Source organism: Triticum aestivum, chromosome 5A (assembly GCF_018294505.1).
Source record: "Triticum aestivum cultivar Chinese Spring chromosome 5A, IWGSC CS RefSeq v2.1, whole genome shotgun sequence".
NCBI lineage: Eukaryota > Viridiplantae > Streptophyta > Magnoliopsida > Poales > Poaceae > Triticum > Triticum aestivum.
In genome coordinates this window covers 57,140,760-57,156,178 of record NC_057806.1, presented here as the reverse complement: position 1 = coordinate 57,156,178, position 15,419 = coordinate 57,140,760, and the positions used below count along the sequence as shown (strand labels likewise).

Here is a 15,419-nt window from a genome sequence, read left to right as displayed (position 1 = left end):
CTTGTCGTTGTGGGTGATCAGCCCATGATGCATCCTGAGCAGTTGGCGTCAGAGGACGACCAATGCTGATGAGTTCGCTGTGCGTGAGCACAGGCGATGATACCAATTGGTGGTCGATCTGAGGAAGGACTTCATCATCTTCAACATTGTCATGAGGACCAATGTCTTCAGGTGCGGTGGGGTCAACAGCTGGATTGTCTTCAGCTTCAGGAGCCTCTGGAGAAGCAGGCTCATGAACTATCACTTGGCGTTCTTGATTTTCAGACACAGGACGAGCCACTGAGATTGGCTCGACTTCAAGGGGCTCTGTGGGAGCAGCCCGATCTCTCTTCTTGGTTTTGCGTTTCTTAGTTGGAGGAGCATCATCAGTGGTGCCCTTGGTTTTGCGCTTTATGGCTTCAGCTTCAGCTGCCCTTGTTTTCTTCAGTTCTGAAGCCACTGTGGGGACCTTAGGCTTCGAGCATGTCATACTGGCTGGGAAGACAATTGGATGTACTTCCTGCCTTCGTGCTTCAGGTTCTGTCACAACTGGCTTCTTCTTCTTCTTAGCCGCCATTCTGGGGTCGATTCCTGGTCGCCCCAAGGCCTTGCGCTTTTCAGCCTCATTGTATCCTTGGACACATTTAGCAGCAAGATCCTTCATGCGCTCACGAGAACCTTTGGCTTCTTCGCGTTTGGTTCGGAATGCTTCCTTAAGCTCATGCATCATGGTCTGGAAGTTCTGAATGTCTTCAACATTGAGCTTGGCCATGTGCTTCTTGAACTGAGCCTTTTCATAATCTATCTTATGCTTCAACTCAACAATCTTCTGAGCTAGAGCCAGCTCAGCAGCAATGGCTCCATGGAAGGCGACGCTGAGGCCAACGGGAAGCTGAAGATCATCGAAGCTAACATTTGGGCTGTCAAACCACTCATCAATGAATGTGTTGATGATTTCAACGTCAAAGAGAGGAAGGTCATTGAAGATCTCTGCCTCTTGCTTGCTCTTGATCAATTGCTCAAGAGCATCATCGCCAAGATCGTCGTTGCTGGACAGATCAATGGCGTCATTCTCATTTTGCAGAACAGCAGCAGGGGTCAGTGCTTGGCTGGTGGGTTGCATGGGCAGCTTCACTTTGGAGGGCTTGGAGATGCGTGACAAATCTTCAGATTGCACACTGTGTTCAGGAGGTGCAGTGGCCAGAGGCTTCGCCCGTGAGACCTTTGGTATAGGGGCAGGCTTTGAAGCTTTAGGCTTCTTCAGCTTCTTAGGCTTCGGTGGTGTAGGCGCTTCATCAGATTCAGCATCGTCTGCAGGTTGATCCACGACTGCCCCTTGAACCATAACACGAGTGATGAGACCTTCCAGGTTGTAGAAGGGCCCAACGAGATTCGGTTCAGCTTCGCGTGAGCCATCGGCACGAGGAGCAGAGGGACCTGGGTTGAAGTCTAAGCCCCGCAACTTCTTGTTTTCTTTGGCCGAGTTCCTGGCAAACTGAAGGTTGCGCTTGAACAGATTGTCGTCACAACACCATAGCAATGACGATGGGTCTGCATTTGCGGGCTGTGGTCCATGTACCATACAAGGATAGAATCCTTGTTCAATGGCTTCAGCTCTGGACCTGGGTTGAAGATTTTTGTATAGGATGTCTCCCCACGGTCGCTTGATGGCATTCTTCTCAGCATACTCCTGGGTCACGAACCTGTACTTAAACCACTGTTCTGCCCAATATCTTCGAATCCATTGGATTCGAGTTTTCCACTGATTGTAGTCCTCCTCCGGATCTGTATTGTACAGCTCATAGAGGTCAGGAGGCAAATGTCTTGAGGAATTGCCACGACACTGTCTACCACCCTTCCTTGCAGATTTTTCTGGTGCCATGAAGTTTAAACTGAAAGGCTTCAAAACTGTCAAAGTCTTCCGTCTACTGGTCAGACAAGAACTGGCTTCAGGGGAATTTATATGATGTTGTAAGAATTCTGCAAATGAATGCAGACTATGAGAACCAAGAGATTCTCCCACGGACATGTACCTGTGACAGCATTAAGGTGCGAGGGAAGGGGAAGAGGTCATATGCATTCTCAGAAGATTTTGAAGATAAATCATTTTAGAAGACATTGACCTCATAGTGCGAAACTAGTGCTAGCAATATTATCATCATATTGATTAGTGCAATTGTCTCCCCCTTGATCAAAACTCCAGAGATTTTTAGGAAGGAGGAGAATTTCCTTTCGAAGCAGGGCACCAGCGTTGGGATGTAAAGATGCAAAAGGAAAGATGGACTCATCAAATACAACATCTCGCGAGATATAGACTCGTCCTGTAGGGACATCCAAGCACTTGACTCCTTTGTGCATGGGACTATACCCTAAGAAAACACTCATCTTTGAACGAAAGGCGAGTTTGCGTGTATTGTAAGGTCGAAGGTTCGGCCAACATGCAAAACCAAAGATGCGAAGTGATGCGTAATCTGGTGTTATGCCAAGGAGTCGTGTGATGGGTGTTTCAAGCTTGATGACTTTGCTAGGAGCAAGTTGATGAGATATGTAGCAGTTAAGAAAGCTTCATCCCAGAACTTAAGTGGCATGGATGCATTAGCTAGTAACGCAAGCCCTACGTCAACAATGTGACGGTGCTTTCTTTCAGCAGACCCGTTTTGTTGGTGAGCGTGAGGGCAAGAAACATGATGAAAGATGCCAAGTTTTTGGAAGAATGAGTTGAGTTTCTCATACTCACCTCCCCAGTCTGTTTGCATAGCAATAATTTTGGAGCTCAGTTTGCGTTCAACAAGGTTTTGGAAATTGATGAAAACTTGGAATACATCAGATCTTTTCTTTAACAGGTAAATCCAAGTAAATTTACTATAGTCATCAATAAAACTTACATAATAGGAAAATCTACCAACAGAAGTGGGGGCTGGCCCCCATACATCTGAAAATATGAGTTGCAAAGGTGCAGTGGACACACTGGTAGAGACAGGGTAAGGCAATTGATGACTTTTTGCTTGTTGACATGGATCGCAAACTGACTCAACACTAGGCTCATAGGGGAGCTTATTTTTGCTAAGGACATGTCTAACAACTACTGAGGATGGATGACCCAAGCGACTGTGCCACTTTGCTGAAGATGGTTGACGACGAGATACGCTTGTTTATTTGACGCGGATGATGATGATGATGATATGAGTGGGTAGAGACCTCCCACACACCATCCTCTAAGAATGATTCTCTGGGTGGCCAGATCCTTAACCAAGAAAAATTAGGGATGAAACTCTATGAGAACATGATTATCACGAGTGAATCGATGAACAGAAAGAAGACTTTTTGCTGCTTCAGGAACATGTAGAATATTTTTCAGATGCAAGTTTTTAATGGGGTTTTCAACAATTGAACTACCAATATGTGTTATTGACATACCAGAACCGCTTGCCGTGTGGATTTGATCGCCTCCGTTGTACTTCTCCCGCATCGTCAGCTGATCAAGTTCTCCTGTGATATGGTTTGTGGCTCCCGTGTCGGCGTACCAGTTGGTATCTACGCCGTAGGTGGCTGCATGCGCCGCCTTCTCTTCTGGCTCTCCATCTTCATAGCGCCACCAACAGATCCGCGCCCCCCGAATGATATTTGAGGCATATCTGGCACTCGGGGTTGTCGCACTGCTGCTGATCACGCGCCTGTTGAGGTTGGTTTTGTCGTTGGCGTCCTCTATAGCTGTTCCCACCGCGAGCAGGAGATGGCTGCCGATCTCCACAGCCGCGCCCCCTTGTGCCTCGCCCACGGTAGGGTTTCCCTCGGGCTTGGCCGCGGCCTCTGTAGGCAGCGTTTGCAGAAGTGTGAAAGCCACCAGAGGAAGCATCGCCCAACATCTCCAATCTCTGATCAAACGCAGAGATTTGGGCAAAGAGGTCATCGGGAGTGATTGTGTTCTTGATGGCACCGATCGCCGCAACTACAGGATCATAGTCACGGTCTAGCCCTGCCAGGATATAGTCCACCATCTCCGGATCAGAGACGGGACGTCCGGCGGCTTCTAGCTCGTCGCCGAGACTCTTCATCTTGGCCATGAAGGCAGAGCTTGACATGGTGCCTTTCTTGGTGTTGGTGATCGCAATTCTCAGATTTGTGATCCGAGACTGCGATTGGGAGGCGAAGATGGCTGTCACCGCAGTCCACAACTCGAAGGTGGAGTCCTTCCCGATGACCTGCGCAAGTATTTCTGGAGTCATGGAGTTCAATAGATACGAGAGCACCTGTTGATCTTTGGCGATCCAGGTCGCATACTGGGGGTTCGGCGCCATGGCCGTAGTCTTGTCCGCCTGCGCGGCTTCCACCATCTTGGGCGGAGCTGCGTCGCTGTTGTCCAGTAGACCCGTCACCTGCGCGCCTCGCAGGGCTGGGAGGACTTGTGCCTTCCAGAGGATGAAGTTTCCTCTCGCAAGCTTCTCCGTCGGTGGCGACCCGAGGTTGAGGGAGGCGGACGACAAGGAAGACATGGCGACGGCGGCGGCGGTTGTGGTTTGTGATTTTGTTGTGGCTAGATGTATTTGGAAGAGGTGGCTCTGATGACCATGTTAAGTTAGGAAGCGTTCCTCCTCCTCGATGAGGAGCCGCGTTTGGTTTATATTGGTGTGTGGCAAATAGCCATGCCTTGGCGTACAAGACGAGAGACCCATCGTATGAGATCAGGTCGGTACAGAGGATAACTACGAGAGAGAGAGAGAGAGAAAGAGAGGATATGTTGGTTGAGATTACAAAGTGGAGATAAGGAAAACTTAAACATAACTTTCTAACAGCGTATACTGTCCACAGCGTGGCATTGAGAAAAGTTGCCAGGAGCATTGCTTTTCCCTCGTTCCCATTGGTCCTGTGAGCTACCACCTGAAAAGAAACATCCATGTACACGAATCGGTCTCATGCATGCAATTCATTTCACTAATGTCGGCTGGGAATCAAATAAGCAGGGATGGTACCGCGTTATCGATTGTGGACATCAGGTACATAGTAACTCCGGTGAGAGCACCCGAGCAGCCGACCACGCTAGCCAGCTCGTAGCCGGCGAACTTGAGATAGACATCAACCCCAGCGATTCCCATGCCAAAGACAAGGCCAATCCCACAAAGGAGAAGAAAAAGCAGCGCCGCTCACAGCAAGTGAAGAACACGGCAAGATACCCGAGGTGGAACAGAGCGCCGATGAGGTTGACGATGGACACCGAATAGTTCACCGTCGGAAGCACCAGCCCACACCACACCCAAATGGAACTGTTCACAATTGATGCGACGTTGGCCATGTGTGTGCGCTCACCCACGGTTCCCTCTGTCCATGTCTGTATGAAGCTGTCCCTGAGAGGAAAGCAAGTTGGGCATCATGCGTTAAAAACTAAACTAAAGTCCAGCGGTATACCAAAAGCAACCTGCTAGTAACTACAAAGACCAAACACGTACATTGGCGCGTACACCAAGAGGAGCGTCGTGGCATCTCCTGCCAAGCTGAAGAGAGCGCTTTGCCGCTGCTCGGCATCCATACCAACGACCGTCTCGATCCACACATGGTAATCAAGGGAACCGGCGCTCAACAAGCCGATCGCACACAAAACCACCACGGTCAGAACACCCAGCAGGATCCACTTGATCGGCACGGCCTAAATGACATGCTTGTGTCGGATCAGTGCAGAAATAAAGATGGGCAGATGGTGATGCAAACAGCAGGCGAGATGATGAAGAATCCATACGCACACATAAACAATCTGGTGCACGAATCGATCGATCAACCAACAGGAGCTACACGCACATGAACCCGATACGCACTAGCGCGCAGATCAGAAGACTGGCTCGGTTGCCGACGGGCCGGAGGAAGGGAGGGCCGGAGCACGTACGTACCTGCAGCCATGCGTGGCCGCCGCCGACGGCCGGGTGGAGGAGCGGCACTTCCTCGGGCTGCTGCGCTGGATCCTCCATGCGCAAGCAAGCGCCCGAGATCTGCGTCTCTGTTGCGTGTGGGGGCGGCCGGATTGCGTCCGTTTTATAGAGGAAGAGAGGCGAGCCAGTCACTGCGCTCGCGTGTGCCGCCCATCCCTCCCATTGGTTGGTTGCGGCAAGGACCGCGGTCACCGTGCAAGCCAGATTCTTTTTTGAGGTAATAGCACCCCAGGTATCCTAACTTGCACCCAGTGTGATGATTTAGTTCCCAAAGTTGCAAAACTTGACCAAACCATACCCCAACTTGCACCTCATGTGATGATTTAGTCTCAGACCAATCACAGCTCGCCAATTGGCTGCCAAGTGGCTGGACGGTCAGCGCACGCAGTTTTGCAGAAAACCCCCTGCAGTTTCCAATTATCAACCCGCAGTCACCCCCACTTCTACTGGAAACTACTGTACATATGGGCCAATGCTACTGGAAACTACTGTACATATGAGATGCCAAGAAGTTCGATCCTTCAGAGCTTCTGAAGAACATCGCGCATGGCCGCGCGCGGCCTACACACGGCCTCCAAAGCCACGGCCTTGGGCATGGTGATCCCCACCCCCTCCGTCATGTCCACCTCCACGCCGTCCACCCGGTCCCAGTCGAAACACTGCACCAGCGTCCCGAGAACCACCCCGACCGTCAGCAGCGCCAGCGCCTCGCCGGGGCACCTCCGCCGCCCCATCCCGAACGGCATCAGCAGCAGCCCGTCGCCCTTGCCGTCCTCGAACCGCTCCGGGCGGAACGCCGTCGGGTCCTCCCACACAGCCGGGTCCATGTGGAGGGCGTACGCGTTCACGATCAGCATGGTGCCGCTCCGCACGTCGTAGCCGCCGACCTTGCAGTCGGCGGAGGACTCGTGCGGCAGCAGCAGCGGCGCCGCCGGGTACAGGCGTAGCGTCTCGTTGATGATGCACTGGAGGTAGCTGAGGCGGGGCACGTCGTCGGCGCTGAGAGTGGGAAAGGCCAAAATTAAATTACTAGAAATAAACACGTTGGAAGTGGGATTCATCCAGCTAAGTGACATGGCCGTGTTACTCGCCTACGTTGAGTGACCACTATCTGATTAGATATATGATAAGACAGATAAAAAGTGGAGTACTGGACTAACACAATGACTGAGGTCGAGTTGTTGCTATCTGATGACCACTATCTACTGATGATGCCAAATTGCCAATGTCCTTAATGAAGAAACTGACAGTTGAAGTACTTGGGTATGTGAGAAGCAACCAAGTGGAAAAGTGACTTACCGCACACAGAGCGATGATCATCTGATCAGTGTACAGCTCCGGCTCCGTCTTCTGCAGAGTGAGGAGCACGGCGATCATGCTCTTCTTCTCGCCCTCGTCGCCGGCACCGCCCTCGTCCATCCTTGTAAGACAATAAGTTTTGGGGGAACCAGCACAACCCTCTAGGGGTGGCTTATCTCATTATATATAATGGATGTGTTACAATACGTACATAAGTACAGAAGCTATACATAGTTTAACACCCTCCCTCAATCTTAGCCACTTTCTAAAGAACTGAGAAGGGTAAGATTGCGCCTACAAGCCTCAAACTGTGGCAGAGGTAAAGGCTTAGTGAAGATGTCTGCAAGTTGATCCTTAGATGAGATAAACTTGATCTGGAGTTGCTTCTGTGATACACGTTCCCGTACAAAGTGATAGTCAACTTCAATGTGTTTCGTTCGGGCATGAAATACTGGATTTGCAGAAAGGTATGTAGCACCGATGTTATCACACCAAAGAATAGGAGGCTGTGGTTGAGACAAACCCAACTCCTGAAGCAAAGACTGCACCCAAATAATCTCTGCAGTAGCATTAGCCACAGCCTTGTACTCAGCTTCAGTACTGCTACGTGACACAGTAGCCTGTTTCCGAGCACTCCGGGCGATCAAATTAGGGCCAAAGAATACTGCATAACCCCCCGTGGATCGCCTGTCATCTGGGCTACCAGCCCAATCTGCATCAGAGAAGGCCGAAAGGACCCGAGAGGAAGTCGGCCGAATATGCATACCAAATGTCAGGGTGAACTGAACATAACGAAGAATGCGTTTAACAGCAGCCCAATGAGTATCTCTGGGAGCCTGAAGATACTGACAAACCCTGTTAACAGCATAAGAGATATCTGGTCTCGTGATCGTCAAGTACTGAAGTCCACCAACAATGCTCCTGTACTCTGTGGCATCCGTAGGAGACAAAGGCTCACCATCAACAGCTGTTATCTTGTCGGTAGACGACATGGGTGTGGTGGTCGGTTTGCACTTCAGCATGCCCGCTCTTTGTAACAACTCCAAGGAGTACTTCTTCTGCGTAAGGACAAGACCAGTAGCACGAGAAGTGACCTCAACTCCAAGAAAGTAGTGAAGCTTCCCAAGATCTTTGACCGCAAAATCAGCACCAAGAGAGCAGACAAGAGCATCAGCAGCATACTGAGAAGAGCTGACAAGGATAATATCATCGACATATACCAAAAGATACATAGTGACTTCTGGCTTCTGTAGAAGAAATAATGAAGTGTCAGCAGTGGACAGCACAAACCCATGAGCACGAAGGGCAGAGGCAAGGCGGGCATGCCAGGCACGAGGAGCTTGCTTCAAACCATATAGTGCTTTGGAGAGACGACAGATATAGTCAGGACGATCAGGATCAGAGAAACCAGGCGGCTGTTTCATATAAACCTCTTCCTCCAAAAATCCATGTAGAAAAGCATTATGCACATCAAGTTGACGAAGTGACCAACCACGAGAAACAGCAATGGAGAGAAGAAGCCGAATAGTGGTAGGCTTGACGACAGGACTGAAGGTGTCCTCATAGTCAAGACCATGGCGCTGCCGAAAACCGCGAGCAACAAGTCGCGCTTTGTAACGCTCAATAGATCCATCCGAATGCTTCTTCACTTTGAATACCCATTTTGAGTCAATAACATTTACCCGTGGTGATGGAGGAACGAGAGTCCATGTCTTGTTACGAAGGAGAGCATGAAACTCCTGCTCCGTAGCCTCGCGCCAATGTGGAATGCGCAGGGCAGCCTGATATGAGTGAGGCTCAGAAGATGGATCCGCAACAGCAGCAGCCAAACAAGCAGCCAACCAAGCAACCGTACCATCCTTACGTTCCTTAGGTTTGAAAATGCCACTGCGACTGCGTGTATGTGGTCGGGACACAGGAACCACCGAGGTCGACGGAGCAGCCTGCAACGGGCTGGAGGACGGCGACGTTGACGAGTCAGCCGGTGACGAGGAGCCAGACACAGTAGCCTCGGGCTCGGTCGGCGAAGAAGGCCGGCCCACCGGCGAAACCGGCAGAGCAGACGAAGCAGCTGGCGACGCCGGCGTCACAGACCGGGCCGATGGCGAGCCCCGCATAGTGGGCCATGGCGCGGCCGGTGTCGCGGGCCGATCCGCGGATGAAGGCGACATGAGGACGGCGTCGCGGACCCGAGCTGCAGGCGAAGACGGCGTGACGGGCCGAGCCGCGGGCGAAGACGGCGTGACAGGCCGAGCCGCTGAAGACTCGGCGGCCGCTGGCGAAGAGGGCCGAGCCGCTGGAGACTCGGCGGTCGCTGGCGTAGCGGACCGAGCAGTGGAGATGCTCGGCGCGACGGGCTCTTCGGGTGACCATGCATGGGCACGCGAATCGATGCCATGCAACATAGGGCGATCGACGTGCCCATCAGAAGGCGGCGATGATGATGGTGAATCCTCCAACAGCTCCAAACGAACCCCATGTCCGGTTCCTGCACCATGGTTAGGTAATAGCAAAGGAGAGTATGCAACATCATCAAATTGGTCAGAAGCAACAGAGGATGAATGCAGAGATGGTGGTTCGACAGTGGACACAGGAAGTTTGGCAAAGGGAAAAACATGCTCATCAAACACGACGTCCCGAGATATATAGACACGATTAGTGGGAACATGAAGACATTTGTAACCTTTATGAAGAGAGCTATAGCCAAGAAAAACACACTTCTTAGAACGAAACTCAAGCTTGCGCTTATTATATGGACGAAGATGCGGCCAGCAAGCACACCCAAATACCTTGAAAAAGGTATAATCAGGTTGTTCATTAAGGAGAACCTCAATGGGAGTCTTCATGTTTAAAACACGAGTGGGAGTACGTTTGATGAGAAAGCATGCAGTGGTGAAAGCATCACTCCAAAACCGAAACGGAACAGATGCATGGGCCAAAAGAGTAAGACCAGCTTCAACAATATGACGATGCTTACGTTCGACTGAACCATTCTGCTGATGTGTATGTGGACATGCTAAACGATGAGCTATCCCAAGCGACTGAAAGAAGGAGTTGAGGTTGCGATACTCGCCCCCCCAGTCCGACTGGACATGAACAATTTTGTGCTTGAGAAGACGTTCAACATGTTTTTGAAACTGAACAAAAATATCAAACACATCAGATTTGCGTTTAATAAGGTAAAGCCAGGTAAAGCGACTATAAGCATCAACGAAACTGATATAGTAATTATGACCACTGACAGAAGTCTGAGCAGGACCCCATACATCGGAAAACACAAGTTCTAAAGGATGTTTCACCTCATGACTGGACTCCGAAAAAGGAAGTTGATGACTCTTCCCCTGCTGACAAGCATCACACACTGCTACATCTTTATTACTAGACAAACTAGGAAGCTCATGACGACGCAAAATATGACGGACAATAGGTGTGGCCGGGTGACCAAGACGAGCATGCCACTGTGACGGAGAGACCCGAACTCCACTGAAAACACGGGCGACGCCAGGATGCTCCAGACGGTAGAGGCCCTGGCACAACCGCCCACTAAGAAGAATGTCCCTCGTGCCCCGATCCTTAATAAAAAGATCAAAAGGGTGAAATTCACAAAGCACATTATTATCACGTGTGAGTTTAGGAACTGATAGAAGATTACGGGTCACAGATGGAACTCGAAGAACATTGCGAAGCTGAAGACTCCTATTGGCATGTCTAGTGAGAAGAGATGCTTGACCAATATGAGAGATGTGCATACCTGCTCCATTGGCGGTGTGGATCTTGTCGGAGCCATGATAGGGTTCACGAGTGTGAAGCTTCCCCATCTCGCTGGTCAGATGCTCTGTCGCCCCAGAGTCCATGTACCAGTGTGGATCGATGGAGTAGGACTGAGTGTGTCCCTGTTGCTTCTGCGGCGCGGGACGATCAGCCATGGCGACCTGACGGGCATTGTTGCGTGTATCTTTGCCGTCATTGCCAAGACCAAGGAAGCTTCGCTGGAAGCGTTTATGACACTTGGAGGCCCAGTGCCCATCGCGGCCACAAAGCTGGCACACACGTGGACCGCCAGCCCCCGGTAAGGTCGCAGTAGGTGGGGGGGCCGAGGCGGGCGACAGTGGCAGCCCCAAGGGAGACCGGGGTGATGAAGAAGAGCGGCCACCCTTGGTGGCGGCGTTGGCCGAGAGGGAGCCAGTGCCCCTGGAGCGGCGTGTCTCGACCCATTGCTCAGTGAGAAGGAGCCGAGAAAAAACCTCGTGTGCCAGCATGGGTGTCGAGTTGCCCTGCTCGTTGATGATCTCGACTAAGGCATCATACTCCTCATCAAGACCATTGACAATAAACGAGTTGAACTCGGAGTCGGTGAGGGTCTGTCCAATGGAGGCCAATGTGTCGGCGAGGCCCTTGACCTTGTTGTAGAACTCAGTGGCAGTGGAGTCAAGCTTCTGACACTCTCCAAGCTGACGACGGAGTGCAGAGACACGAGCCTGGGACTGCGCTACAAAGGTTCGCTCAAGGATGGTCCAGGCCTCATCAGACGTCTTCGCGAAGACAACAAGTCCGGCAACTGCCGGCGAGAGCGACCCCTGGATGGAGGAGAGGTTCGCCTGGTCCTGCCCCGTCCAGACGCGATGGGCCGGATTATAGACCGGACCGTGCACGCTGTCTACCAGTGCGGGTGGGCAGGGAAGCGATCCGTCGACGTAGCCTAGCAGGTAGTGACTTCCCAAGAGCGGGAGAACCTGCGCACGCCAGAAGATGTAGTTGTCGGCGGAGAGCTTGATGGTGATGAGATGACCGAAGTGAAACGGCGGCGGCGAAGATGATCCCATCGAGGGGGCTGCCTGGGGTGCAAACACCATGGAGGCAGCCGGAGGCACCGAAGCCGATGCGGGAGGAGGCGGGACCGCAGCCAGGGCGGACGCCGCAAAGCTCGCGGCCGGGTCGGACGCCGCAAGGCCCGCGGCCGGAGTGGACGCCGCCAACCCCGCCAGCGGGGCGGTGTGATCCGCTTGCGGCAGGAGCGGCGGGACGACGCCCGCGGAGTCCGTAGTGGACGGCGGTGCCGCGGTGTGGACCACGAGGTCGCGCCCAAGCGAGGGCGCCGGCGGCGTGGAGTAGACGGAGCCGATGCTCCTGGTCCCGATCGGAGCCGGAACGGCGACGGCATCGAGCGGGAGGTTGAGCAGAGCCGCAAGAGAGGCCGGGAGGAACCCCGCAGCAGTGGAACCGGTGGCGGCGGCGCTCGACATGGCGGCGGTGAAGGCGGCGGCGGCTGCGGCGGCGGTGCGGGTATTAGGGTTTGGAAGCGGAAGCGATCGTAACCTAGCGTGATACCATGTAAGACAATAAGTTTTGGGGGAACCAGCACAACCCTCTAGGGGTGGCTTATCTCATTATATATAATGGATGTGTTACAATACGTACATAAGTACAGAAGCTATACATAGTCTAACAATCCTCCGCCGCTCGGCGTCGATGAGCCGGTGGAGGAAGGCGTCCCTCCTGCTCACAGTGGCCAGGATCCTGCTCCTCACGCCGGACACGTCGAGCCACCGCATCACCGGCAGGTAGTCCCACACGTTGGCCGCGCCGATGAGCGGGATGATCTCGTCCACCACCTGCTTGAACTCCTGCGCCTCCAGGGACATGTCCATCGCCACGTCCCTGCGCTCCGTCTTCCTCTACGACAACAACCTCACCGGCGCCTTCCCGCCGGCGCTCGGGCGCTGCAGGCAGCTGCAGCGGCTGCTCCTTGCAAACAATGGGTTCTCCGGTCACATACCGGCCGCCGCCTTGCCGCAGATGGAGAGCCTGCAAGTGCTCGACCTGTCGTCCAACTCCCTCACGGACGCCATCCCGCCTGAGCTCGGCAAGCTCCAGGCGCTGGCCGGCACACTGAACATCTCCCGCAACCGCCTCTCCGACGCGGTGCCGCCGGAGCTGGGACGTCTCCCGGCGACCGTCACCCTCGACCTCCGCTTCAACAACCTCTCCGGCGAGATCCCGCAGTCCGGGTCCCTCGCCAGCCAGGGCGCCACGGCCTTCCTCAACAACCCCGGGCTCTGCGGTTTCCCGCTCCAGGTCCCCTGCCGCGCGGCCCCGCCGTCGGCATCCTCCTCCACGCCGCCTCCGACCACCACTGGCTCCGGCGGCAGCGCCGGCGGCACTAGCCAGCCGATGAAGACCAGCCTCATCGTGCTCATCTCGGTCGCCGACGCGGCCGGCGTCGCCCTCATCGGAGTCATCGTGGTGTACATATACTGGAAGCTGCGCGACCGGCGCGGGGATGATGTCGACGACGACGAGGACGAGGAGGGGCGAGGGCTCTTCGCCTGCCCGTGCATGCGCGCAAACACCTGCGGGGACTCGTCGGACGGGTCCGACGCGGGCGGCGACGAGAAGAAACGCGGCAACGGTTCCGGGGGCGGAGGCGGCGACGAGGACGGGGAGCTGGTGGCGATCGACAAGGGGTTCCGGATGGAGCTGGACGAGCCGCTCCGCGGCCCCGGAGCGGTACAAGGAGTTCGCGGCGGAGGCCGGCGTCGTCGGGCGCGTGCGGAGGCCGGCGTCGTCGTGCTCTTTTTTCCAACGGCTTGCTCTGCTCTGAAGAATAGAACAAGTTGATAATTGGAAACGGCAGGGAGGTTTCTGCAAAACTGCGTGCGCTGACCGGCCCAGCCAATTGGCGAGCTCTGATTGGCCTGGGACTAAAACATCACATTGTATGCAAGTTGGGGTATGAGTTGATCTAGTTTTGCAACTTTGGAACTAGATCATCACATTGGGTGCAAGTTAGGGTACCTGGGGTGCTATTACCTCTTCTTTTTTTTCCTTTTGGGTCACGCGCATGGGGTGGGATCTGTTTTTTTTTTTGAGACAAATGGGGTGGGATCTGGTAATTACTACCTCACTGTAGTTAACCATTTAATTTGCTGGGCACATCTCATCCAATCCATCGATGCGGGCCCACTCCAGAGTCCATGCATGCGCACCCAAAGGTCATTGCTTGCGCCCCAATCCAATAATTCCATTAACTTCATTCACAATGATAAATTATACTAGTACACAAGTTTATTTAAAATTCATCCATTTCATTTCACTTTACAAACTGATGAACAAATTAGAAACTATATTTATTTTACAATAACATATAGAATTCATAGAAAAGCACACACGCAAAAAGAAAATACTGGAATCGCGGAGCTTGAAGGTGGCATTAAAGTAATTTTATAGCATAAGAGCAAATCTAGCAGATGTGGCATATCGTTCAGATCGCCACAAAAACAGTCCATGTAGCGTCCAAGGCCAAAAACGGGTCTAGCGGACTCGCCATACCGACCTCGGCCTCCATAATCTTTGGAGGCTGCTCCAAATAGTGGGTCGTAGTCTCCAAACTGTGGATGCTGCTCGGAAGATGAACACCGAGAAGGACCGTCGGCTTTGCGACCGCGCACCCGCCCACAATGCGGCTCCGGCGATGGCGCATGGCCAGTGTGGGCTGAGCTTGCCTTAGCCTGCGAGATTGACGCAGACGCGACCAATTCTGCATTCCACACCAGCAATTCCTACCATCAACTCAACTAGCTTTATTTTAGGTTTAGATTTAGATTTAGCTTTCTATATGTACTAAGTCACAGTGTGACTCGGTTTTCGTCTCTACCGATGAAGGAAATCATGTTTATTTTAGTTATATGAATCAGTTGATGAATTTTTACCTGTTGCGCGTGGATGGGTATAGGGAATGTGGGAAGAAAGAGTTATAGCCAATGACTGACGGATCTCACATACAGGGAAAATTTGGAGGTTGTATTTTGCTGATTCTGAGTTTGCAAGCTGCCTCGACAACCCTCCAAAAAATTGAGCACCCTCCATAAGTGTGTTGGAGGCCGCAGATATGGTGACTCTCCTAGAGGTTCTCTGGGATGCATCCATCGGCAGTTATAGGGTCCTTGAGTTGGGGGTGTCATAATCTTTTACTCCCTCTGTCCTATAATATAAGAACGTTTTTGACACTATACTAATGTAAAAAAATGTTCTTATATTATGGAACAGAGGGAGTACATGCGAAAATTAGACATGAAAATAGTAAAAAAAAATGCTAACAGGATATTCGGCTGATCTGATGGTAGCTTTTCGATCGGATGGTTCTCAGGCTAATGTAATGGTTGTGACTTGCCGCTAACTTCTCTAATTGATCATTAATTAATTATTAAATCTAGCTAAGCTTGT

General features: G+C 52.5%; 1 protein-coding gene and 1 pseudogene across 1 annotated transcript; both read right to left on the bottom strand.

Annotated features, from left to right (window-relative positions):
• Positions 1-6,272: 6,272 nt before the first annotated feature.
• Positions 6,273-12,890, bottom strand: LOC123106573 (cytochrome P450 81Q32-like). The gene is made up of 3 exons (XM_044528690.1): positions 12,644-12,890; positions 7,146-7,307; positions 6,273-6,988 (listed from the first exon to the last, which is right to left on the bottom strand). Exons 1-3 carry the CDS (start codon positions 12,842-12,844, stop codon positions 6,419-6,421), a joined length of 933 nt encoding a protein of 310 aa, XP_044384625.1. The 5' UTR covers positions 12,845-12,890; the 3' UTR covers positions 6,273-6,418.
• On the bottom strand, positions 12,872-13,534 carry LOC123101219 (uncharacterized; annotated as a pseudogene).
• Positions 13,535-15,419: the final 1,885 nt, after the last annotated feature.

Excerpts from the sequence above, each read along its gene's own strand:
- LOC123106573 (XM_044528690.1), bottom strand. The coding sequence starts at position 12,844 with ATGGACATGTCCCTGGAGGCGCAGGAGTTCAAGCAGGTGGTGGACGAG. Across the intron at positions 7,308-12,643 it reads ACGCCGAGCGGCGGAGGATT|GGCGGTGCCGGCGACGAGGG; the intron begins GTTAGACTATGT and ends AGGATGGACGAG. Across the intron at positions 6,989-7,145 it reads CATACCCAAGTACTTCAACT|GCGAGTAACACGGCCATGTC; the intron begins GTCAGTTTCTTC and ends CACTCAACGTAG.